The sequence below is a fragment of the Panthera onca genome, chromosome B4, assembly GCF_046562875.1.
Source record: "Panthera onca isolate mPanOnc1 chromosome B4, mPanOnc1 haplotype 2, whole genome shotgun sequence".
NCBI lineage: Eukaryota > Metazoa > Chordata > Mammalia > Carnivora > Felidae > Panthera > Panthera onca.
The window spans coordinates 10,959,013-10,985,903 of NC_138345.1; the positions used below are offsets into that span (position 1 = coordinate 10,959,013).

The 26,891-nt window shown below is 36.5% G+C and overlaps 1 protein-coding gene across 1 annotated transcript in view; it reads right to left on the minus strand.

Annotated features, from left to right (window-relative positions):
- Positions 1–26,891, minus strand: part of UPF2 (UPF2 regulator of nonsense mediated mRNA decay) — a 112,048-nt gene that overhangs the window by 63,514 nt on the left and 21,643 nt on the right. Inside the window, exons 5-8 of the mRNA XM_060659320.3 lie at positions 21,856–22,053; positions 12,156–12,305; positions 10,004–10,107; positions 4,164–4,249 (exon numbers count right to left, since the gene is read on the minus strand). Coding sequence (XP_060515303.1) covers positions 4,164–4,249; positions 10,004–10,107; positions 12,156–12,305; positions 21,856–22,053 — 538 coding nt within the window. The remainder of the gene's footprint in view (positions 1–4,163; positions 4,250–10,003; positions 10,108–12,155; positions 12,306–21,855; positions 22,054–26,891) is intronic.

Sequence of the window (26,891 nt, forward strand, 5' to 3'; positions counted from 1 at the left end):
AGGTCAGTCTTCAAGCTGACAGTGCGGAGCCTGCTTGGGATTCTCTCCCTCTCTCGCTGCCCCTCTCTCACTCATTCTGTCTCGCTCTCAAAATAAATAAATAAAAACTTGCAGAAAAAAAAAAAAAAGCATGTAACATTAAAAAAAAAAAATCTCGAGGAATGTTCACAAATATTGATTCTATAATAGGCCAGAAAGAAAATTTCAAAAAATTCCAAAAAGAATAAATTGTATTTTCTATTCATAGTGCAGTAAGAGTATGAGTTATTAACCAAGTTACAAAATAAAACAAAACAAAAACATCCCACAACCTGGAAGTTTTTCAAGACTTTCTCAAACATCTCCTTAAGAAACAAAAAGGAAATATAAACTAAAATTGGAGAATTTCTAGAAAACATACAAACAGAAATCACAAGTCAGAACTAAGACCATTCTCAGTAAATGCCAAATAAGTATTGGCATACAGCAAATGCCAAAAAAGTAACAGAATGAAGAAACCAAGAGAGAAGAAATCAGTAAAGATACAAGTAAGGAGTAAAACAATAGTAAAATGATATAACACATTATCATTTGGAAGCTGGTCTTCTTGAGGCGTTTTACTGGTGAGGAAACTAAAATGGATTAACCAGTAGCTAACATGATCAAGAGGAGAAAAAGTCAGGGGAAGTAGAAATACAGCATTGTCTGTAATGGCAAAGACTGGAATGTCCAAAATGATTAAATATAGCACATTCATAAATAGAAACACTGCAGCTTTAAAAGGACAAGGGAAATCTTTATATACTGATCTGAAAAGATCTCCAAGATATACTGTTAAGTGAAAACAGTAAGGTTCAGAATGATAAGCACAGTAAGTTGCCCTTGTACAAAAAACAGGAAATATAAGAATCTATAATTGCATTTTCTTGTACATGAAAAAGAAACTTCGGGAAGATACCCAAGAATCGAGACAGTGGTTTCCAACTGGAAAGAGTAGAAATTGGGTATAGGGAGACAAGGATATATTGAAGGATGTTTTTCAGCACACAATGTTTTTATACTTCTGGGTTTTGAGCCCTGTAAATGTACTACTTATTTTTTAAAATAAAATTTTAGATTTGCATATGACCAACATTAATTTATCAAATATTTTCAAGCACTTACCAAAACTGTATTTGGTATTGAAAATGTACAAAATGAAAAGATTCAGAACTCTCTTTTTTATTTTTTAAGTAATCTCTACACACAATATGGGACTCAAACTTACAACCTAAGATTAAGAGTCGCATGCTCTACCGATGGAGCCAGCCAGGCACCCCCAGAACGTTCAAAAAGCCTGTAGTCTTTACACTTTAGGGGGACACAGGTGGGATATGTAACTGATCCTTCGTACAAAGACAGTATGTGGAAAGTGCAATAAGGGCATCTATACGGACATAATGGAAATGAGGATGTTGTTCAGGGAAGATGACTCTTAGGCTAAGATTTAAAGGGCAAGCCAGAAATTTTTGGTGGAAAAATAAAAAATATGCCAGGCAGGGGCGCCTGGGTGGCTCAGTTGGTTAAGCGTCCAACTCCTGGTTTCAGCTCTGGTCATGATTTCATGGTTTGTGAACTCCAGCCTTGAGCTGGGCTCTGCAAAGACCGTGTGGAGCCTGCTTGGGATTCTCTCTGTCCCTCTCTCTCTCTGCCCCTCCCCTGCTCTCTCTCAAAATAAATAAACTTAAAAAAAAAAAAAAAAAGAACATCCCAGATTAGAAAACAGAGGCTTGGAAGTAAAGAGAGCAAAGGTATTCAAGAAATCATTACAGATCAGGATTTTGCAACAGGAAGAGTGCCTAGAATTCTGACTGAAGCTGAAAGGGGGCTAGATAAGAAAAGGCATGAAATACCATGTTATGTAATTCTATTGCCTTCTACATGTCCGCTATTATGCTGAGTGCTGGGGATAAGGAAGTAAACATGGCCTCCTCCCTGTAGCTTAGTCTAGAGGATAACACCCAACAAAACCAAGAAAGCAGCTTTTGCAATACTTTGATGTCGGGACCTTTCCTGTCTCTAGCTCTTTTCACATACTCCATTGCCTCCATCAGAATGCGCTCTCTACATTTCCTCTCCCCAGCCATTCCTAGCCTAGCTAATTCCTTTCTCAAGACTCCCATTAAATAACCCTTGTTCCAGGCAGCCTTCTCGGACTCCTGAGACTAAATCAATCAGTTCCACTTGCTATATACTTGAAAGCATGCTGTGATTCTTCTTGGTAACTACACTTAGAAGTCTTTGTCTTTCTTCTTTTCCAAACTGTAAGTGGTATGAATACAAGAGCCTAATCTGTCCTGTTTACACTGTATCTCTAGCACTAATCACAGTATACAGCAGACCCTTAATGAATTAATAAATGAATAAATTGTAGAACATAATTTAATCTTTCCTGATCACTCAGGTGGATTATAAAAAACCCAAATGATTGTATTTATACATTTCAGGTATACAGACTATGCGGTCTCTTCCTCATGGCTCTAGAATGCTATACATTTCAAGTACTTGTCCCTTGACTTTTTTTCTTTCCTCTCAAACCATAAATTGTTACTTCCCACTACTTTTAAGTCTACACTTCTAGCAGATTCCAAGTACATCTAATTTGCAGCCATTTCCTGAGCTAAACAGATAAACAGAGTTATAAGAGATACAAGTGGCATAAGACCAAGTAGCTTTTGAGGACTTTCTTGAGGGGGTGGTGGTTTGGGAGGGAAGGGTGTGGTGAAGGACAGAATGGAGATGCAAAGAGACAGTCTTTTACAAGTAAACTACTTAAACATCACTGCATAATTTCTTTTGTAAACAAGACCTTTTATTTTTGCTAACTTTGGTTTATTCTGTTATATAAGTTCAAATAATTGTTAATACATGTTTCTTCATGCAAATAAAGAGTTGAAAAGAAAAATCTGAAAATAAACATTCCATTGTAAAAGGAAAGGAAAGAATCAGTTGAAAAAAAACTGGTCCAAGATACTGAGGAAAAAGTATTTGAGTTTTCATCAATTCAAGATGTAAGCTTTTTCCATTTACAAATACATGAAAGTGGAATGTGCCTCACAATTAAGGTCTTAAATGTAAATGGCAATGTTTTTCTCTCTCAGTCGTACATAAAATAATGGTGTACCTCATAACTAATGGTACCTTAGATTTGATGAAATGCATATTATAAAAATATTTATCTATATGACTTTCTCAACTACATAATTCTTAATTACCTACTCACTATTATTAACATATTCCATCTCTCTTGCCCCACTAATATGAAAACCAAATGCTCATATTAATGATGGTGACAGGAGATAAAATCCAGTATGAAAGGGAAAAAACAAGTAGCAATTTTGTTTCACTAAGAAATCTCATATTAAGAGATCATGGGCCTCTCCAACGAATGGGCCTAATTAAAATTCTGCTCCAGAAACTCTAGTTAAATCCCTCAGAACCCTTATCTTCTGAGGAAAGTATGTACCCTAGCTATGTTGTATGTAATCATCATAATAGTTCACAAAATTATTTATTCATTGTTGAAGAGATAGAAATGCATCTCCTCTGGTTTCCAAGGTCAATAGTCTGAGTGGTCCTGTATACTTCAGGACCATTAATTTAGAGTAATTTACAGCATTATTATTCTCTAAACGCATTACACAATTAAATATGCTTCTTGAATTACTAGCAACATAATCACTAATGTGACTTTCAACTCTAAACTAGCATAATTACAAAAACTTGAAATTTTTCATTTATACACAACTGTAAAAATTAGATACACTAAGTCTGATCTTCATACAAAATAAAAACTCTCCAAAAAACTTACATACCTTTTGTTACTTTTTCTCCCTCAAAGGCAAAAATGTAAACCAATTGCTTCTAGAAATGATTAAGTTATTACTATTCTTATTAAGTTACTATTATTCTTAAATATTTTCTCTTAAAATAACAGGTAAACATCAGAAGAAATATTTCCACTAGGGCAAAAGAACAAAAGAACAGAAGTCAATAAGAAACAAGTCCTAGAAAATATGCAAAAAAACAATCATCTCGGTTGACAAAAGATATTTTGAGGGGATAATTAAATGTGAATGTTGATCTGATAACCATAATTACAGAGTAAAACCACTAACAAATTACTTTTTGTTTTTAGTACTTACCTTTGTCTGGGAACTATGAAGAGCGCCCGTACCAACTTCTTCCTATTTGCTTTTGTATTCATGTTCATGCAAAAATCCATTGCTGCCTATGGGAGAAAAAGCAAACTTTTTTCCTTAAAAAACTTTTTTGATTTAGCTAATGAAAGCAGAAACCCTCCATGCTACAAAGGACTTCTATGTGTTCCTAAATATTTCAAAATGGTTTTAGAACACTGGTATTATAAGCATATGCCAAATTAAAGGATCACTGAACTTAAACTATCCTCTCCTTTCAGATCTCAAAATACATGTTTCATAAACTTTTTTTTAATGTATTTATTTATTTATTTACTTACTTACTTACTTATTTTGAGAGAGAGAGAGAAAGAGAGACCGAGTGTGAGCAGGGGAGAGGCAGAGAGAGAGGGAGACACGGAATCCGAAGCAGGCTCCAGGCTTTGACCTGTCAGCACAGAGCCCGACGCGGGGCTTGAACTCGTGGATCATGACCCAAGCCAAAGTCAGACACTGAACCAAATGAGCCACCCAGGCGCCCCTCATAAACTTTTTAATTGCAACCTAGTGTTAAAAACAGAACCCCAAGTGGGTAGACTGAAGACCTACCATGAACTATCTGGAAAATAACTGTATGAAATGTGTAATTAATGCCTTCGACCTCATTGAAGTCAAGTAATATCAGAAAAAAACTCTGATAGAATTAGAAAGTAGCAATAATAGTTACCAGGAGCCAAGAAAATTATTAATGCTAATAACAATAATAAAAAAGGAGCAAAGATAAACTGGAAATGAAAAGAAGGCATACATTATTCTCAGGAATATGTAAGAATAAATGCCCCAACATTGACGAAAAAGATTTAGTTTAGTGTCAACAATCAGACTTGACAATTTAAACTAAAGAAACCACATCGCAATATTGTAATAAATGCCCACTATTAATAAATACAACTATTATTTAGTGTAGCAATCCACCATTCTATGCTACAGATCAAAAAAAAGTGTTCAATATTTCATCAATATGTCTAACATATAAGCGTAAAAGAAAAGCTAGAAGAGATGAACATTCTGGAAAGCCACTGGAAAACAAAATATGAGTAATTTTTAAAATACGGTATTTTTAGGGGCGCCTGGGTGGCTCACTTGGTTGAGCTTCCGACTTCGGCTCAGGTCATGATCTTGCGGCTTGTGAGTTCGAGCCCAGCATCGGGCTCTGTGCTGACAGCTCAGAGCCTGTGGCCTGCCTCAGATTCTGTGTCTCCCTATCACTCTGCCCTAACCCACTCGCATTCTGTCTCTCTCTCAAAAATAAATAAGCATTAAAAATAAATAAATAAATAAATAAATAAATAAAATACAGTATTTTTAAAACCCAGGCATGTATATTTTTAAAATGTTAAATATTTTCAGTTTATTGTTTGATATTTCATTTAAGAAAAATAACAAGTTTAAGTTATAATTTAAAAAAGAATAGAGGCGCCTGTGTGGCCCAGTCGGTTAAGCATCAGACTTAATTTCGGCTCAGGTCATGATCTCACAGTTCATGAGATCGAGCCCCATGTCCCATCAGGTTCTGTGCTGGCAGCATGGAGCCTGCTTGGGATGCTCTTTCTTCCCCTCTTCCCCCCCCTCCCCCCCCCCTTGCTGTGCTTTCACTCTCTCTCATTCTCTCAAATAAATAAAATAAATAGGAATAAACTACCTTTAAATATACTTCTGAGGATCTCAAATATTGTCCTTCCATAGGCTCATATGTAATGATTATTTTATCATTAATCCCAATTTCTTTTTTTTTTTTTTTTTTTTTTTAAATGTTTATTTATTTTTGAGACAGAGAGAGACAGAGTGCAAGTGGGGGAGGGGCAGAGAGAGAGGGAGACACAGAATCTGAAACAGGCTCCAGGCTCTGAGCGGTCAGCACAGAGCCCGACGCGGGGCTCGAACCCACGGACTGTGAGATCATGACCTGAGCCGAAGTCGGACGCTCAACCGACTGAGCCACCCAGGCGCCCCGCAGAGAAAATTAATCCCAATTTCTAATCTGATAATCTCTTGATTATCAAATGCAAATAGAAGATCCATAGAGTTCCCTGAACTATAAAGGATTTCTACTCTTCACTATAGACAGAATATACTGTAACACCTCCTATTTGGTTAAATCTTTTGATGAAATAAATGGCACAACTAACACGGACTAGATTCAAATTCAGGAAACTGACTCACACTGGAAGTATTCATCAAGATCGAAATTTTACATCAACAATTAGTCAAGAGAGTAAAATCAATTTAAATCTTTCTTCTGCAGGGTGCCTGGGTGGCACAGTCAATTAAGCATCTGACTCTTGGTTTCAGCTCAGATCATGATCTTGGGTTCATGAGTTCAAACCCTGCATCAAGCTCCATGCTGGCAGTGCGGAGCATGCTTGGGATTGTCTCTCCCCCTCTCTCTCTGCACCTCCTCTGCTCATGACTGATCTCTCTCAAAATAAATAAATATTTTTAAAATTTTTTTTAATTAAAAAAATAGTAATAAATTTTTCTTAACGCTTGTAAAAAGAATGTAATAAATGTTATTAAAGCTTACATTTTATAACATTAAAGATTACAGCTAATTAAAATAACAAAGAGAAAATATAAAAGTATAACACATTTTCCTTCAAGCAATTCACCTATATGAAACACTGAAAAATTCTGGACCTAATAAACAAAAACCCCAAGTCATGAAATAAAATGAAATAGGTTAACTCAGGAAATAAAATAGGTTAACATTGGAAAACTTCTCACACAAACATGGGAAAAAACCTCAAAGCAAAATTTGTGATGATATTAAGAAAAATTTTAAATAGCTAATATTGGGTATATTTCACCATAAATTAGAAAACATGAAAAATAAAATGTATTTCAATAACTACTTTAGAACACTATCCTTTAAAATACATAAGTAGTTTGCATATTCTATCTAAATAAATTTTATGAAGACAGAGAAGGCAATATTCACTTCACCTACCACAATAATCAAAGGTCAGTTAGGGAACAAACCTACAACGTTCAAAAATCTCCACAGATTAGGAGTCCCTAAAGCATGTCAATGCTTGGCACACAGTAGGGATTTAATAAATATATGCAATAAATAAACAAAAGATGACATGAGTAGAAAAACTGCCAGAATGAATAAATTTCAGAAAACTACAAAGAAAAAAGCTTCATGTGTATATGAATTCCTAGACTTAACCAGTCCTGTCCTATGGGGAGAAAGAAGCAAAGAGGTCACCCTGATGGTATCTGTCTGGGTAACAACAGCTAAGTGACAACTCAATAAGCAGTATTTTGAAAGCTGTTTCAAAACATTTTAGGTCAATGAAAGACAATCCAGCAATCATTTCTTATTTTATTTAGTAAAAATACATTCTTATAATCATCAAATATATGCAGAAATAAACTACCATGAATGACATTACCCATAGAAAGTTACTTAAAAAAAATCTTCACTCTGATTTCTATATTGTTACCTAATTACTGAGTTCAAACAAGTCTTGGATTTTTCTACCTGTTTCCCAAGTACCTTTCCCTCTTAAGCCAATTGCACCTTTGTAAATGTATATGGGAAGAAATTCCCTTCATGAAGAAGTGGACTCCCAGGGGAACCCACTGGGGTCCAACAGGGAAGAGTGGCCCCTATTTTTCACCTGACTCTGAGAGTCAACTTCGAATTGAATATATAGTCATTACTGGCAACAGCTCTTAATACTGAACTGGGCGCTAAAGGATACTTTTCAGTACACACTTGGAACAATAACACTACTAGTATACAAAACCGATGAGACCCTTTCCACCTTCAGTTTTCATGATGATGCTCAAAATGGGGTACGGGGGTAGAGCAGAGTATCAAGATTTCTCTTTCATCCTCTCATATGAATGAATATATGAAAATCTGGCAAGGGAAAGATTCAATCATATTTCAAACTTACTAAGTTTTTGAAACCCATACATTGATTTAATCATTCCAAGAAGTAAACCAACTTGGAAACAGTTTTTCAAGCCTGCTCGATTACACAAATAGTTACTGAAATACATCTAAATTATTTGAAGAAGGACTAAACGAGTTCAAAGTTGAAAAATAACCTAGCTTCTATAATTCTCTATAGGAAACCATCAAAGCATTATGAGGGAAAAAAAAAATTAAGTATAATAAACTTTGACAAAAAAAATGGTTTAAAGCAACAATTTTCAAACTTTAGGTTTGAAACTTTAGGTTTGAGCCCTTTACTTTATACTCTCAAAAATATTAAGAACCCTAAAGAATTTTATTTATATGGGTTACATTTATCAACATTTACTGTACTAGAAATTAAAACTAAAAGACTTTTAAAATATTAATTCACTTAAAAATACCAACAAACCTATTAGTTGTTACTTTTTTGGGAAATAACTATATACTTTTCAAGATGAAAAAAAATTTAGTGACAAAAGTACTTTTTTCGAAGTTAGCTAGACTTTTGTGTCTACTTATGCATTTAATCTGTGGTGATTTGTTTTTTTGGATGAAGTAAATAAAGAAAATCCAGCTTCACACATATACATAGCTGAAAAAGGGAGGTGTATTTTAATAGGTGTATTTTAATATACTTTCCAGTAATCATAGATATTCTTTGATACTACACCAAAACTTGACAAGTGACAGTTTTTTAAGGGCTAGAAATCAATTTTTCATGCCATGTTACATTAAAATCCACTGGCCTATCTTGTACTTTTGAATGCATCTTTGATACCCAAGCAAGATTCTGTTAACAATGTGTAGGGGTCACTGAGAACAATGGTTCACTGAGCTGTGCAGATGTTCCACACGCATACACGACATTTTAGAACTGTATTATTTAATATCACTGCCAATCTCCTCAATAAAGTCTCTTCAGAAAAGAATTGGGAAGGTATCAAATTTATGGTGGCAGTTTTCCAAAATTCTAACTTCTGTTGAAAACTCAGATTTGTTCATTGGTAATACTTTGTTGTTTTCCTTGAAGTGAGAGGTGCACTTCGTTCGTGTTAGAAAATGGTCTGCTAAATACCCAAGGTTGAATAACCACAGTTTGCCCACTGGTTGTTTAAGTACTTTTTCCAAGTAAAAATGGTATTCCATGAAAAAAGCAACTAGTTGAGCTTGCAACTCAAACTATCACACAAGTGGTTTTTCTCAAGACAACCTTGAGACAGCAAAAGTGCCTTACACGCCATTCCCATTTTTTCAGATTAAAAGGATGTGAGCTCAAAGGTTGAAATGAAATAAAATTACAAATTTTGATGGAGTCATCAAGGAGATTCTTAAGTGAAAGCAGCACTCTTTTTTTAATTCATGGCAGTGAAGAATACAAAGGCTATAGTTTGCTACCACTGCACCCACTAATGCCAAATTGCCGGCTGCTTTTGCAAATGTCAAAGACAATGAAAAGGTGGAGGATAGAACCCTAGTATTAGTATGAAAGTTTTAACCTTAAAAACGTCATGAAAGCACCTCAGAAGACTCACTCCAAGAACTGACAAAACATACTTTAAGAACTTCTGGTCTAAAACCATATTTTCCAAACTCTGGGGTCCCTATGTAAAGGGGAGAAGTGTCACGCCAACAGGATTCTAGACACCATTCCAGGCTATAACAAATAGTTCTCAACTCAGAGAACACTTACAAATTGGCTCCAATCTTCTATGTTTATTTTGTATTCTCATATAAGATTCCATTTGAAGAAATGGTTCATTCTATGGCTAAAATAGTCCAAAACCCACAGACATTCCTAATTAGAGCTATCCTACAAGGTTTATGTGCTTGCATAAAGTTAAACAGACAATTATACCTTGTCTATCAGATCTCGGTTGACACAGTTGGGCAACTGCTGTAGGAAAGCATCTACTATGAGCTTGAGATGAGATCCAGTGCTGGCTTCTTCATCCTCTTGTTCTAATATAAAATTAGTGTTTAAATAGGTTAAAAAAATACAGAGAGACAATCTAAGAATATAAACATTCAATTGTAAGTTTTTTGGGAAATAATCTAGAGCTTTTCTAACTTGTGAAAAAATAAAGCCTTTTTTGAGCTATTACCCTGAAGTTTGGATATCTCTAGAAGCATAACCCAAAGTCATTACAGTCTTGCAGATGCTGACTATGAAAAGGCAAACTTTTGCACCAGACACAAAAACTTAAAAACAATTGCCCTTAGTTTGACAGTTAAGTTTGTTATTTTTATCTGCTGAGCATCTCTTCCCCCATGTCTTCAAGTGACAGCACTCCCATCACCTGCTCGCCTTTGAAGGCAACCCATGGGACTGTGACAGGGAAGGGCACTGCTAAAGCACAGCACACCACCTTCCTCTCAGCCACAGGCAGTCATGACACAGAGCCAGATCCTTCCATGACACTTAAGTACTGACAGTGAGAAAGGAGAACCTCTGATGTCACTGGTAGGAAGGATTTGGGCTTAGAGCAGCCTCCAGCCATGCCCACTGTCCCTTTCAGGATATAGAGAAAAGAAAATCTACAGGAGCAAACAACGAAGCCAATACATAAATATGCACGCAATACTGACAGAAGGTATCCTTCTAATTAAAAAAATCCTAATAAATGGATAACGAAGATGTGGTACACATATAACATGGAATATTATCAGCCTTAAAAAAGAATGAGATCTTGCCATGTGCAACAACATGGATGGACCCAGAGAGTATTATGCTAAATGAAATTAGACAGAGAAAGACAAATACCTTGGGATTTCACTCATATGTACAATTTAAGAAACAAATGAACAAAGACAAAAGAGACAAACAAACAAAAAAAAAGACTCTCAAATACAGAGAATTGCTGTCTGGTGGTTGCCAGAGGGGAGGTAGATGGGGAGGCAGATGAAACAGATAAAGGGGATTAAGAGTACATTTATTGTGATGAACACTGAGTAATATACAGAATCACTGAATTATTACATTGTACACCTGAAAACGATGTAACACCATATGTTAATTATACTTCAATTAAAAATGTCCTAACTAATAAACTCAATAGAAGTATTTAGGAAACAATTAATAGTATAACATTTTTATTATTAAATATAAAACATTACTCAATTATAAAGACAGATATAAGTATAACAGATCAACTAATATATTAGTTGTCTTTTTATAATTCAGCCATTTTAGAGTAACTTTTAAATACCTTTATGTTAAGACTGTAAAGATTAGGGGCACCTGGGTGGCTCAGTCGGTTGAGGGTCCGACTTCAGCTCGGGTCCTGGGCTCGCTGTTCAGGAGGTTCAAGCCCCACATGGGGCTCTGTGCTGACAGCTCAGAGCCTGGAGCCTGCTTCTGATTCTATGTCTCCCTCTCTCTCTGCTCCTACCCCACTTGCAGTCTCTCTCTCTCTCTCTCTCTCTCAAAAATAAAGATTAAGAAAAAATTTTTAAAAAACAAAAAAACAAAACAATAAAAAAAAGGACTGTAAAGATTATACCACAGAATTAAAGTAAATTCAGGACAAACTACCAAGTAAAGAAGTGTAAGAAATATCTATTAAGAAGATATTTAGAATGTAGATGATCATTAAAGCATATAGTCACATTATATGGGACATGTGGTGTTTCTGTTCTAAATCCTAAAATCCAAAAAAGTGAAGGCCTAGAAACAACAAGAAAAAAAGGAATTACAGAGTAAAGATCTATATTCTTAACGAGGGGTTCTGTGTATAAAGCTTAGTTAAAAATTAAATCGTTAGTGGGGTGCCTGGGTCACTCAGTTCGTTAAGCATCCGACTTCAGCTCAGGTCATGATCTCATGGTTTGTGAGTTCAAGCCCCACATTAGGCTCTCTGCTGACAGCTCAGAGCCTGGAGCCTGCTTCGGATTCTGTGTCTCCCTCTCTCTCTGCCTCTCCCCTGCTCATGCGGTTTCTCTCTCTCAAAAATAACATAAACATTAAAAAAAAATTTTTTTAATTAAATTGTTAGCAATATAGCGCTTACCTTGCTCATCAAGAAGTTTCTTTGTAAGATCCTCAGCTTCATCTCCACCTTCTAATTCCAAGGTATCATCATTAATTTCTAGGTTCTCCAACTCAAGTTCCAAATCTTCAGGATTCGATACCTCCTTATTATCTTTAGGTTCTTTTGCCTCTATTTGAAAACAAAGAATCAGTATCTCTGAATTAAAAGTCATACTGAAATCCTGACACAAAAAATAGGTAAGGATTCATAAAATCTGCATCATTTGTTCTGGAACCTATATATATACCTGGTAACAAATCTGAGTGTATATTTAATATACTCAGATTTTGTAAAATGTAGTATACTCATTGAGAACAAAAACCATAACTTCTTTGATTCAATATGCCATCTATTTACTGAAGGGATGGAAGGAAGGAAGGAAGGAGACGTACACGGTGTGAAGAATTGTAGTAAAGATGAGAAGAAAATAAAGTTGATTAGATAAAGTGGACTCAGATTAAGATGGGTCCCAAACTCCACCATGACAAGTTCAGACTTTCTCTTTTATGCAGTATGAGCTTTACTCAATCATGAGCAGAAGATAACATTTAAAAAAATTTTTAATGTTTATTTTTATGAGAGTGTAAGTAAGGGAGGGGCAGAGAGAGAGGGGCCAAAGGATCCAAAGCTGGCTCTGCGCTGATAGCAGCAAGCCCATTGTGGGGCTCAAACTCATAAACCGTAAGATCATGACCTGAGCCAAAGTCAGACACTCAACAAACTAAATCACCTAGGCACCCCCAGGAGGTAACATAGAAACCTGAGGCGATATGAAGGGGCGCCTGGGAGGCTCAGGTGGTTAAGTGTCCGACTCTGGCTCAGGCCATGATCTCACGGTTTGTGAGTTCCAGCCCTGTGTCAGACTCTGTGCTGACAGCCTGCTCCAGATTCTGTGTCTCCCTCTCTCTTTGCCCCTCCCCCACATGCACTCTGTTTCTCTCTCAAAAATAAGTACACATTAAAAAAAAATTAAATGTGAAGTGCTGTGAAAACTAACTTACCAACAATATACAAGATAAATTAGAAAGAAAGGAAAGATTAGATGTGAAAAGACCAATCAGGGAAACATCCTTATGATTTAGATGTCAGGGGTTAGAAGAAACAAGCAAAATGGCTAGCAGTTGGTAATAAGGCTCAATAAAAAAGATAAAAAAGAAAGAGGAACTAAACCCAATTTCAACAAGATTGCCATAATGTTGATCATTATTTCCAGGTGATAGGTAACCACCAGTTCACTATACTAGCCTTGCTTTTGTGTTTGAACATTTTCATAAATAAAAAACCAAACAATCCTAAATTCAAGACTTTATGCTTAAGAGTGGTAGACTTATAGTGTTGACTAAAATTATTATATTTCTCACCCTCATCTTCTAATCTCATAATTTCTGCATCGAAAGCAGAAATGTTTCACTGATAAATGACACCACACCATATTCGGAAGAATCAAAGCTTTAACTAGTAAGGACTGGTTTTGCTGCCTCTATTGGAGGCAGACGTTTCTCATTCATTAACCTTTTCAACTAACACTTAAATTCCTACTACATGCTAACTACTGTTCTAAACAATAAGGATACAACTTTGTACCAGATGAAAACCCTGCCCACATGGAGCATACACTCACACTCACTCCCCAGCGATCTCTAACATCTGCCTATCAAAAGCCAAATGAGCTACTATGTATTCAAAACTATGCCAAGCTGCTGAATATTCACAAAAAGCTTAAAATGTGACCCTTGCACTCAAGAAATGTACAATCTACCCAAGGAAATTAAGCCGATTTTCTTGAGAGACTCAGAGGGGTATGGGAAGAGGAGGAGAGGACCCCAAGCAGAAAACAGAACAATGAATGAAGGCCATGAAGCAAGAGAAATGGTCTGTTGCAGACACTGAAAAGAAAAAAGTAAGAGTAATGTGGTATCAGATAGTGGAAAGGAAGACCTAAACCAAACTATGCAGGGCTCAAGAGACCATGTTAAGTTTACATTATATTCCAAATAAACGCAAATCCATTAGAAGACATTAGAGTAAAATTAATTTTTTAGAATGTATACAAGGCAGCAAAAGAGTATCCAGGGCAGCCAGGGAGGAAGTATCACATAGTGGCCCACGTTCAGAGGTGATGGCACCTGACGTTAGAACAGTAGCTGTAAGGATAAAACCAATCTGAGATATATTTAAAAGGTTGAATTAACTAGATTACTAAAGCGACTGCTCCCTCCTCTTCTATCTGACCCTGAAAAACACTGACACTTAAAAGGGCAAATGAAAGTGGAAGCTGAAGATAAACAGTAAGAAAAGCCAGGAAGGGTTAGTGCCACAGAAGCCATGGAAAGGAAATGCCCCACAAAGGAAATAGTAAACTGTGCTGCATGGTTTGAGAAATCAAATGAGACAAAGACTGGAAACTGCTCATAAGACACAGCAACATGAAAATGATGGTAACTTTGGCAAAAACAGTTTCAGGGTAGAGGAGAGGTTGAAGCCAGATTGGAGCAGACTAAAGGAGGAAGTAAGAAAGTGAAGAATCTGCACATAGCCAATTCTTTCAAAAGGACTGCTTAAAAAAAGATAGATGGAAAGAGATGAGAGACCCAGGAGGTGTCAGAGTATTCACAACTTGTTTGATCTGTTTTGTTTTTTAAAGATGAGAATATATTTGAATGCTGAGATTACAGATCCAGTAGAGAAAAGGACAGAGAGACCGAGAGTTTGATACCAAAGAAATCAAAAAAGGATGGATGATGGACTGTAATAGGGTTTGAAAGAAAGAGGGCGACAAGATTCAGAGCAGCAAGATGAACTGGCCTTTAACAGAAGGTATAAAAGTTCACCTTATCACCCAGGGAAGAAACGTTTTAGAAGCCCTAAGACAGGTAGATTTATAAATCAGAAGGGGCACAATGTTGAAGGAGTTCTATGTGATGGCTTCTATCTTCTCTATGAAGTACTAGAGTGCACATGATTATTTGCTAAGCTGGGAAGCCGAATGAAACTGGAGAAAGAATGAAAATGTGTTTGGAGTATGGGAGAGTTAGCTGAGGACAAAGATGTTGTCAAGTTTCCATTCACTGTTGGGGACCTGGTTGAGGTTGGTGACCACGAATTTATCAAGTTCTCAAGCTATCTAACTGACCTTCTATATCTAGGAGAGCATAACAGTTTGGATACAGAAACCAGTATGTTGGATGACGGAGTTCAGCCAAGGTTGAACTTGACAGGCATATATAAATGAAAGACAGAAAGAGAAAGAATGTACAAGAGAAATACTAAAGATGAATACCTGAATGCAATCTAGAAAAAAAGGTAAATGAAAGCAGGTGGAGACTAATGGAATGGAAAAAAACAAAATTAAGGGAGCCACACAATGGACTAGAGGTCTCAGAGAAGCACAGTAAGAGGGGCAATGAAGGGATCTGAGAAAGTAAGCTGCAAGGACAGAGAAATATTAAAGTTAGAGATTTCAGGGTGGTGCAGTTTGGGAAGACTATTAGTATTTATTTATTTATTTTTAGTGTTTATTTACTTTTGAGAGAGACAGAGAGACAGAGCATGAGAAGGGGAGGGGAGGGGCAGAGAGGGATGGAGACACAGGATTCAAAGCAGGCTCCAGGCTCTGACCTGTCAGCACAGCAGGGTCCGAACTCACAAACCTTGCGTTCATGACCTGAGCTGAAGTCGGATGCTTAACCAGCTGAGCCACCCAGGCGCCCCATGGGAAGATTAATTTTCTATCATGCTGGTAAGAATGAAAGGCAGTGAGAGATTCCTTAAGTTCAAACCAGTTACTGGTGGAAACTGTCCTATAATTTTTTATCCACAAAATACCTCTACCAAATACAAGGGCATTTTCTTTCTTTTGAAGTTCAACTATTTAGTCAGTCACCAAATCTGATTTATTCATTCTTGATTATCTGTATGTGAGACCATATCCCTTTCTTTTCATTCTTGTTACTGCTCCTATAACAGACCTCTTAACATTACTAAAACAGAAACCCAGCCAGTCCACACCATATTTCCACTTTACTTTATGCTGTATGTCACTGACTAGAGTAAACTTTAACAGAAAGTAACCAGAGTAACAGTAAGCTACTTATTGATCACAGCTATGCATCCATGTTATACAAACTTCAATTAAATGGTATTCACGGTTTATAGCAAGATAGTCCAAACCAATTTCCCCTACTCTCCTATTTATTACATCTTCTAAAAAGACAAAATGAATTATTTGATCCTTACTTCCTCTCCAAATATACTCAATCATTTCCAGCTTCAATATCTTTTTTCATGCCATTGTCTCTACTTGGAAGGTCCACGTCGTCTCTTGTCAAAACCCAAGCCAAACTTCAAAGTCTGTCACAAGTTCCATTTCTTCCAGAGTTTTATCTGATCTCCAACCATGGTTACTGCCTCCACTGTCACAGTTCTTTGTACTTTTCCTAAGGCCCCACACCTACTCTCCTTCACATTAGAATTCTTTGAGCCCTGGCTGCTCCCCACTAATGTGAGCGTGAAGACCACAGACCCTGGGTTCATATTTGTCTCTCCCATGGCTCTCAGTACATTATCTCACATGAGAGGATGAGGTCCTACACCCACTTCTCAAAGAGAAACAAATATCAGAACCCTTCAAGTAAGTCAAACTTGCATGATGATACGAAAAACCTAGACCATGGTAAAAATCACACAAATTTTTCAAATCCTTAAAACTGTAAGAATTATTGAGGTGACTAATATTTTAGAAACTATTCCTCACTCGGGACTTCAACTCTATACATGAGAAGATACCTTCTGAAAAATTTTAACTGACAAAACTGGGTAGGAGGCATCTAAAATGAGCATTATATATATATTTTTTCCCTATATTTTTTGACATATTTCAAATATTTCAACACTATTCTTCAAAAAATATAAAGTAAAATTTACCTTAAGGTAAGAACGTCTTTGAGATCAACCAAGGTTTTTATATTTTCAAAGTACCACAGGGGCCCCTTGTAAGGTGTTCTCACCATAGGATGACCCCAACTACCTTTTTCACAATAATACCCTAATTTTCAATGTATTTTAACTTAGATTCTGAAGGATGTTATAAAAAGTTAAGAAACGGTTTTTACTATTCTTCTTCCAATCAGTATTCTAACCAGCACCGCCCCATCCCCCATTTAATATGTTACATATGGAAAAAAAGAACAAAACTAATCCTTCAATTTTTTTTTTCCCTAGTTAAAAACTTTTGTGTTTGGGTGATAATGATATGTTATTACACGTGTTACCTGTAACACATGCACCACTGTGGTGGGGATGTTGCCCATGAGGGAGGCTGTGCATGTGGGGGGGGGGGGGGGCGGGGGGAGGGAGGATATGGGAACTGTGTACTTTCTGCTTAATTTTGCTGTGAACCTAAAACAGCTCTAAAAAATGAAGTCTAAGGGCACCTGGGTGGCTTAGTCGGTTAAACATGTGACTTCGGCTCAGGTCATGATCTCACAGTTTGTGAGTGTGAGTCCTGTGTCAGGCTCTGTGCGGACAGCTCAGAGCCTGGAGCCTGTTTCGGACTCTGTGTCTCCCTCTCTCTCTGCCCCTCCCTCGCTCACACTGTCTCACTCTCTCTCAAAAATAAATGAAACATTTTTAAAAATTTAGATATTAAAAAAATAAATAAAATTAAATTTAAAAATTAAGTCTAACATATAAAAAAAACAGCTTTTATGCATCAAAGGATAATCGAGAAAGTAAAAAGGCGGTCTTCAGAATGGGAAAAAATATCTGGAAATCTGGTAAGGGTCTACTATCCAGAATACTTAAAAAATACTTAAAACAAAAAGATAACTCGATTGAAAAATGGACAAAGGTGGGAAGGCTGGGTGGCTCAGTCAGTTGGCCCCAGACCCTTCGTTTCAGCTCACATCATGATCTCAACAGTTCGGGAGCTCAAGCCCCATGTCAGGCTCTGTGCCAACACTGCTTGGGATTCTCCCCCTCTGCCTGCCTCTCTCATGTTTGTGTGCTCTCACTCTCAAAAATAAATAAAAACGTTAAAAAAAACTTCTAAAAAAAATGGACAAAGGATTTGTCCATGTCATTGTTTCCTCAACGAAGACAAATGGCCAACAAGCACATGAAAAGAGATTCAACATCACTAGCCATTAGGAAATGCAATCAAAACCACAATACCATTTTCACACCCACTAAGATGGTTATAATCAAAAAGAAAATCATACAATAACAAGTGTTGACAAGGATGTAGAGAAACTGGAACCCTCGTACATGGTTGCTAGGAAGGTTAAAATGGTTCAGCCACTGTGTGATGGAGTTTGGGAGTTCCAAAATTTAAACACTGAAGTTTGTATCTCTTAATCCTGTTCACCTATTTCATCCATCCTCCCCTATGCCCACCACCAGTTTTTTAGATGTATTAATAAATCTATTTGTTTTTTTTCTTTTTCTCTTGTTTTATTTTTCAGATTCCACATATAAGTGAAATCACACGGTATCTGTCTTTGTCACTTATTTAGGTCCATCCAAGTTACTGCAAATAACAAGATTTTATTCTTTCTTATGACTAACATTTCATTTTATATATATACCACATCTTTATCTATCGATGGGCACTTAAGTTTGCTTCCACATTTTGGCTATTATAAATAGTACTGCAATAGGGGCGCCCGGGTGGCTTGGTCGGTTAAGTGTCCGACTTCGGCTCAGGTCATGATCTCACGGTCTGTGAGTTCGAGCCCCGCGTTGGGCTCTGTGCTGACAGCTCGGAGCCTGGAGCCTGTTTCAGATTCTGTGTCTCCCTCTCTCTCTGCCCCTCCCCTGTTCATGCTCTGTCTCTGTCTCAAAAATAAATAAACATTAAAAAAAATTTTTTAAATAAATAAATAAATAAATAAATAAATAAATAGTACTGCAATAAAGAGGGTGCATATATCCTTTCAAATTAGTATTTCTGTTTCCCTTGGGTAAATACCCAACAGTAGAAATCGTAGATTGTATAGTGTTCTTATTTTTAATTTTCTGAGAAAACCCCATACTGTTTTCTATAATTGTTGCACCAATTAATATTCTTACCAACAGTGTACAAAGATTCTCTTTTGTCCACATTGTCACCAATACCTGTTATTTCTTGCCTTTTTGATACTAGCCATTCTGACTGGTGGGAGGTGGTATCTCACTGTGGTTCTGACTTGTGTTTCCCTAATGAGTAGTGGTAATGAGCATCTTTTCATGTATCTATTGGCCATCTGCATGTCCTCTTAGGAAAAATGTGTACTCAGGTCCTCTGCCCATTTTTTAATCAAATGATTTGGTTTTTTGGTGTTGAGTTGTAGAAATTCTTTATATATTTTGGAATATTAACCCCTTATCAAATATATCATTTCCAAGTATCTTCTCCCATTCAGTAGTTGTTGTAATAACATTGTATGGGGACAGATGGTAACTACACTTATAGTGGTGAGCACTACACAACGTACAGAATATTCTAACCACAATGTTGTACACCTAAAACTAATATAATATTATATGTCAACTACACTTAAATTAAAACAAAAACAAAAACAGAAACAGGGGTACCTGGCTCAGTTGGTTGAGCATCCAACTCCTGTTCTCAATTCAGATTGTGATCTCACAGTTCGTGACTCTGAGCCCACGCTGGGCTTTGCACTCACAGTGCACAGCCTGCTTGGGACTCTCTGTCTCCCTCTTTCTCTGCCCCTCCCCTGCCCAAACATGTGCGCGCATGCACTCTCTCTCTCAAAAATGAATAAACATTAGGGGCGCCTAGGTGGCTCAGCTGGTTAAGCGTCCAACTTAGGCTCAGGTCGTGATCTTACACTTTGTGGGTTCGAGCCCCAAGTCGGGCTGTGTGCTGACAGCTCAGAGCCTGGAGTCTGCTTCAGATTGTGTGTCTCCCTCGCTCTCTGCCCCTCCCCTGCTCACACTCTGCCTCTCTCTCAAAAAATGAACATTAAGAAAAATTAAATGAATAAACATTTTAAAGAATGGAATTACCATATAACCCTATAATTCCTAGGTGTATACACAACAAATTGAAAATAGGGACTCAGACACAGCAGCACAAGTCACAGTGGCCAAAATGTGGAAACAGCTCAAAAGTCCACCCATGGATAAATGGAAAAATAATTTGTGATATATACACAATATGAAATATAATTCATTCATAAGAATGGAGTATTCATAAATGCACAATGTGGTGTACCTCCAAAACATAAGTAAAAGAAGTAAGCTCAAAAGATCATACATACATCACGTGATTCCGCTTATATGATACACTAAAAATAGATAAATCCATAGACACAGAATGCAAACTGGTAGTTGCCAGGGGCTAGAGGAAGGGAGGAATGGAGAGAAACTGCTCAATGGGTACAGGAGTAATGAATGGAATGCTCTGGATGTATGTGTTATAATACTCATACATCAAAGCAAAGAATACTACTTCCTAGTTTTAGTGTAAGGCACAGAAATTACTCAACATAACCTGAAAACCAGTAGAACACAGTAATTAAGGGCCCAAGTCATTAATTAATAAGGCTGAAATTTCAGATCTACCATGCACTAGCTGTGTAAGTTACTTAACCCTGGGTAGTTACTTAACCTCTCTGTGCCACAGTTTCTTCATGAGAAAACAGGGTAACAACAGTGGCTGCCTCACAGGGTTATTATGAGAATTAAATAGTTTTTCACTTATATTTCGAAGTACTAAAATGATGTTTGGCATGAAGTGATTATCAAATAAAAATTACTACCTATTATTTTTTTTTTTTTTAACGTTTATTTCTGAGAGAGAGAGAGACAGAGTGTGAGCAGGGGAGGGACAGAGAGAGAGGGAGACACAGGATCCAAAGCAGGCTCCAGGCTGTCAGCATAGAGCCCAATTAGGGGTTCAAACCCACGAACTACGAGATCATGACCTGAGCCGAAGTCAGATGCTTAACTGACTGAGCCACTCAAGTGCCCCACTAGCTATTATTTTTTTAAATGGGTTCCCTAATAAATGTATCAGAATACAAAAGTACAGGGGCGTCCGGGGGGGGGGGGGGGGGGGCTCAGACGATTGAGCAGTTGAGCATCTGAATTTGGCTCAGGTCATGATCTCACGGTTTGTGAGTTCAAACCCCATATCAGGCTCTCTGCTATTAGTACAGAGTCCACTTTGGATCCTCTGTCTCCCTCGCTCTCTGACCCTCCCCCACTCATGCACACTCTCTCTCAAAAGCAAATAAACATTAAAAAAAAAAAAAAAGAATACAAAAGTACATTTAAAAACAAGTTATCTGGGGGCGCCTCTATTAGGGGACAGAGCCCCACATTGGGCTCTGTGCTGGGCATGGAGACTGCTTAAGATTTTCTCTCTCTCTCTCTCTCTCTCTCTCTCTCTCTCTCTCTCTACCCCCTCCAGACCCTCGCCCCTGCTCACACCATCTCAAAAAATTTAAAAGTGAAAAAAATTATTTCACATTAACATAAATGTTTTAGCACTGCTGAAACTGTCACTTATCACCCTTTCATGCTCCTTTGCGTATTATTCTGTCATTCATTTCATCTAATGACTCAATGTTCATATTGCAAAACTAGTAACTCAACAAAAACCTTTTACAAATACTATTTTGAAACCAATTTTTACAGCACTTAATGTAAATATTTATCCTCTAGAATTTACCTTTGGAATCATCTTTGTTGGAATCTTTATTCTGACAACTTTTCTCATTATCTTTAAACAAGATGGCAGGAACAAAAGCTTTCAAATCGATGAGGTTCTCATAAAAATTCCGAGCATCTTCATCTTCCCAAATACCACCTTCCAAATCATATTCTCCAGGCTTACCAGGTGTAAAGATATCAATTCCAGGCCCATGCTCTATAATAAAATAAGCCACAGGGAATTAAAACCATTTCAGGTTTAGTGTGTAAAACCACACAGCAACAAGATATTTTATATTTTCAATTTCACAACTAATGAACCTTGAGTGTTAACAAAAGCTTCTTCAATCAACAAACACTCTGAATTGTTCACAAGACCATCTTTAACATCAAATCATAAACTGTGTTTTAAGTAAAGCTCTAAATCCGGACAAACTAGAAGACAGCATATGAGAAAGATGTTTTTTTCATAAATGTTTTAAGCAATTACTGTCAGATTAAGTAGCCAGTTGATATATTAGGCCTACTTTCATGGAACTTAAAACCCAAATAAGAAATATATAAGCCTGGCCACTCCTAAAACATCCATATCTCCCACAGTATAAGGCAGATTGCTATAAATGGTCAACTGATAAAGAAATAGGAAATAATGGAAGAAAAGCTGAAGAAATATACAGATATTTCAGTAGAAGACAGAAAACCATGCACACATTTGCATACATACATGCACCTACATACGCTCTACCTTTTACATACAACTAAAAATTCTTAAACTCAGATCAGGAGAATTTCCAACTTCATGATCATGAGACCATTCATGAATTTATCTGTTCTCACTGTGCTTCTCTCCAAACCACAACTGTAAAGTGGAGAATGATGATGTACAGTGAAAATAACTGTAAGAAGGGTGCCTGGGTAGCCCAGTTGGTTAAGCATCCAGCTCTTGGCTTCAGCTCAGGTCATGATCTCACGGTTCATGAGTTCAAGCCCTGCATAAGGGATTTTCTCTCTCTCTCCCTCTCTCTCTGCCCCTCCCCTGTTCTCGTGCTCTTTCTCTCAAAATAAATAAGTAAACTTTTAAAAGTATTCATTTCATAAGAAGAACAAGAGCAAAAACAACAGAACGCTGGCTCCCTGATGCATTACTTATATGCCTTATACCAAATGTATTTAAAGACAAGACACTAAAACCATACACTATAAGGGAAAAGAGTGATAAATTTATAACTTCTGTTTAATGAAAAATATAAACAAAAGCAAAGGACAAACTAGAAGACAATACTAGCAATATTCATACAAAGAAATTAATATCATTAATGTTCATTAATAATACCTGAGTACTGAGGTTAAGGTTCTTTTCCTATACTCTTTTACTTACCTGTTTAGGGGCTTTATTAATTTTTATATTTAAGTGTTATATTTAGTGTTTTATATTTGTGATTATGTTTTATATTTAAAGGTTTAAATGAAACAAACATTTATCATTTTCACCCATTAGATTATGTTTAACAAAGACTGATATCATTAAATGCTAACAAGACGGTAGGGAAGTAAGCACTCTCATACCTTATCTAGAATATAAATTAATACAACATTAAGGGGATGTAATCTGTCTGTACTTATCAATATTTAAATTAAGCATAATATTTGATCCCGTAAGATTCCTTCTAGGAGTTTATACCAAAGAAATAACGGAAGTGTGAAGTAAGATTCACAAAGAGGTTGACTATAGCACTGTTTGTAACAGAGCAAAAGTGGATAGAATCTAAGTATCTACCAATAAGATAACAGCTGATATTTATACACTCTGTAATATTAATCAGATGCTAAAAAAAATGACGTGTATCTATCTGAACAGACTCAGTAGGTTCTCAAAAATATGTTATTGAAAGAGAAAAGCAAGTCATGCAAAATAACATACTACATAAATTAACAAGCTATGTCTCAATATCTGATTATATATTTTACATAAATATTTTATATAAAAAAGAGTCTGGACAGATTCATATCAAACTGTACCACAGATACCTTGGAAAATGGAATGCATATGCTAGGAGACTTTCACTTTCCACTCTATAATATGCACGAATATTTTACATATATGAAAAATGTATTTGACAGTAATCAACTTCTGAGAAGCAAACAAATGCTATTTGATAGTAATCAACTTCTGAGAATGTATCAAATGTATTTGATAGTAATCAACTTCTGAGAAGCAAACAAATGCTACCAAGTTAAAAAAAAAGCAATAGATAATCACAGGAAACTATTTGTATTGCATGTGACAAAGAATAATTTCTTTAATATGCAAAATGCTTTTACAATTTGATTAAAGATACATAAATATTTTATTAAAATGAAAAGGAAGAGTTAAAGGATTCAAACCAGTATGTCACAGAGAAACAAACATATATAAAACAGCCAATATAAACCTAAAGAAAAGGATACTCAACCTCACTCAGAAGGTAAAAATCAACAACTACATCACAATAAGAGTGTAAGGAAACATTCATTGTCATATAGCTAGTAGCATGTAAATTTCTTTGGAAGAATATTTATACATATTTTTAAATATGTATTTAAATATGTATACATTTTTCTAATTTTTTTAATGTTTATTTATTTTTGAGAGAGAGAGACAGAGAGTGAGTAGGGGAGGGGCAGAGAGAGATGGGGAGACAAAATCTGCACAGGCTCCAGGCTCTGAGCCATCAGCACAGAGCCCAATGTGGAGCTTGAACCCACAAACCATGAGATGATGACGTGAACCTAAGTCAGACACTTAATCAACTGAGCCACCCAGGCGTCCCTAACTTTATATATTAAAACTTAAAATGCACATACCTTATGGAATTGGTGATTTACTATATTGTACACCTGAAACTAGTATTACACTGTATGTTAACTGGAATTTAAATAAAAACTTAAAACATAAGAAGTAAAATAAAAAATAAATAGTTGCAGAATAGTGTATATAATACGATCTCATTTCTGAATGGCAAGAACAGGCATTCTGATTACTGAAAAGCTGAGGCTTCTCCAGGCCAGGATGGGGTACCAGTGACCTAAAACAACTAAAAAGACCAAACAATATATACAAGTTTTTGAACACAACATCAGATAGCACAGGTAAGTGATTCCTACAGAGAAGAAACAAAAAAGCTGAGCCCAACAATTAAGTGCCCTAGCTTACTACTGCCTGGTAAGATTTTCTGGGCTACAGCCAAGTAAGGGAGAAGCAAGGCAGACCCCAGCAGTCTCCCTGAGTTGAGGACAGAGCTGAGTCTGGCAAGACTACTCTAGTCAACGTGGCTAGATATTGCAGGACACAATACCAGAGAGGAGAAAGCACGTAGACAGACCTCAAATATCAGCAGAAAGCTCCCCTTGAATGTTCAGCCGAATATTGATCAGCCCCTACCTGTGAGGGAACTGGGTGAGACTGGGAAAATAACTACTCATACTTCCAATTCATTGGAAATCAGGTAGAGTACAGAAGGATATTGCCTCTGTAATATGGAAAATTGGCCCTAGACTAACAGCTGTTCTGACCCCACCTAACAAAGCCAACCTGAAAAGGATAAAACTTTCCAAGTAGCTTAACTATGTTCCAGAATGAAGCTCAATGATATTTCTAAGAATACAAAAATATCCAGCAGTCATCCCAGTAAACATGATCAGACATACAAAGAAGTAGGAAAAAATACAAGAGCTATAGCAATCACTCAATTAAAATCAATGCAGAAATGACTTAAATGATAAAATTAGTAGACAAATTAAAACAATTATAACTATTTCCATATAGTCAACAAACTAGAAGATAAACTGAGCATGTTCAAGACCATGGAAAATATAACCAGGTTCCAGAGATAAAAACTACATTTTTATATAAGTTTAACAGTACATTAGACACTGTAAAAACAAAGATTAATGAATTTCAAGACAGAGCAAGAGAAACTATCCAATACAAAAATAGACGAAAAAGTACCGAAGAATAAAAAAGACAACTTCAAACCACCTGAGAGTTGTAACTAAATCTCCATAGCAGGTGGAAGAATAACAGAAAACATATTTGAAGAAACAAGGGTCAAGGTTTGGGAAATTTGATGAAAATTGTAAACTCACAGATTCAGGAAGTCCAGTGATCCCAAGCACAAGAAATATACAAAAAACCACACCAAACCACATCATAATTAAGTGATAATAAAGAAATTTTAAAACAACCAGAAGAAAAATACACCATATGCAAAAAAGTATTGAAAGGAAAAAAAAGGTCACCCTAAAATTCTATACCTGGTGAAAATCTCTTTTAAAAATGATGACATAGTGGGGCGCCTGGGTGGCTCAGTCGGTTGAGCATCTGACTTCGGCTCAGGTCATGGTCTCAAAGCTCGTGAGTTCGAGCCCCACATCGGGCTCTGTGCTGACAGCTCAGAGCCTGGAGCCTGCTTCAGATTCTGTCTCCCTTTCTCTCTGCCCCTAACCCACTCACATTCTGTCTCTCTCAAAAATAAATAAACATTAAGAAAAAAAATATATTTTTAAATGATGACACAGGGCACCTGGGTGGCTCAGTTGGCTAAGCATACAACTCTCAGTTAAGCATCCAATTCTCAGTTTCAGTTCAGGTCATGATCTCATGTTTCATGAGATCAGGCCCTGCATCCGGACTCCATGCATGTGTGAGCAAGGGAGGGGTAGAGGAAGAGAAAGAGAGGATCCCAAACAGGCTCCATACTGTCAGTGCAGACCCTAGGATCATGACCTGAGCCAAGAACAAGAGTCAGACAGTTAACTGACTGAGCCACTCAGGTGCCCCATGTGGAACTTCTTTTAAAAAATAAGAAAGTTTGAGGCTCACTGATCAAGAGATATAAAAATTAGTAGGAATTATATACATAATTAAATGTAAATAAAATAAATGCATATACAGGCATGCAACACATATTTCTTATTGAGATACAAAATACAAAATAACTCTTGTGCTATAAAAAGATACCTTACAAATACTTTACTCTTAAAATTTTTAAGTGAACAGAAGTGCCAGATAGTTTG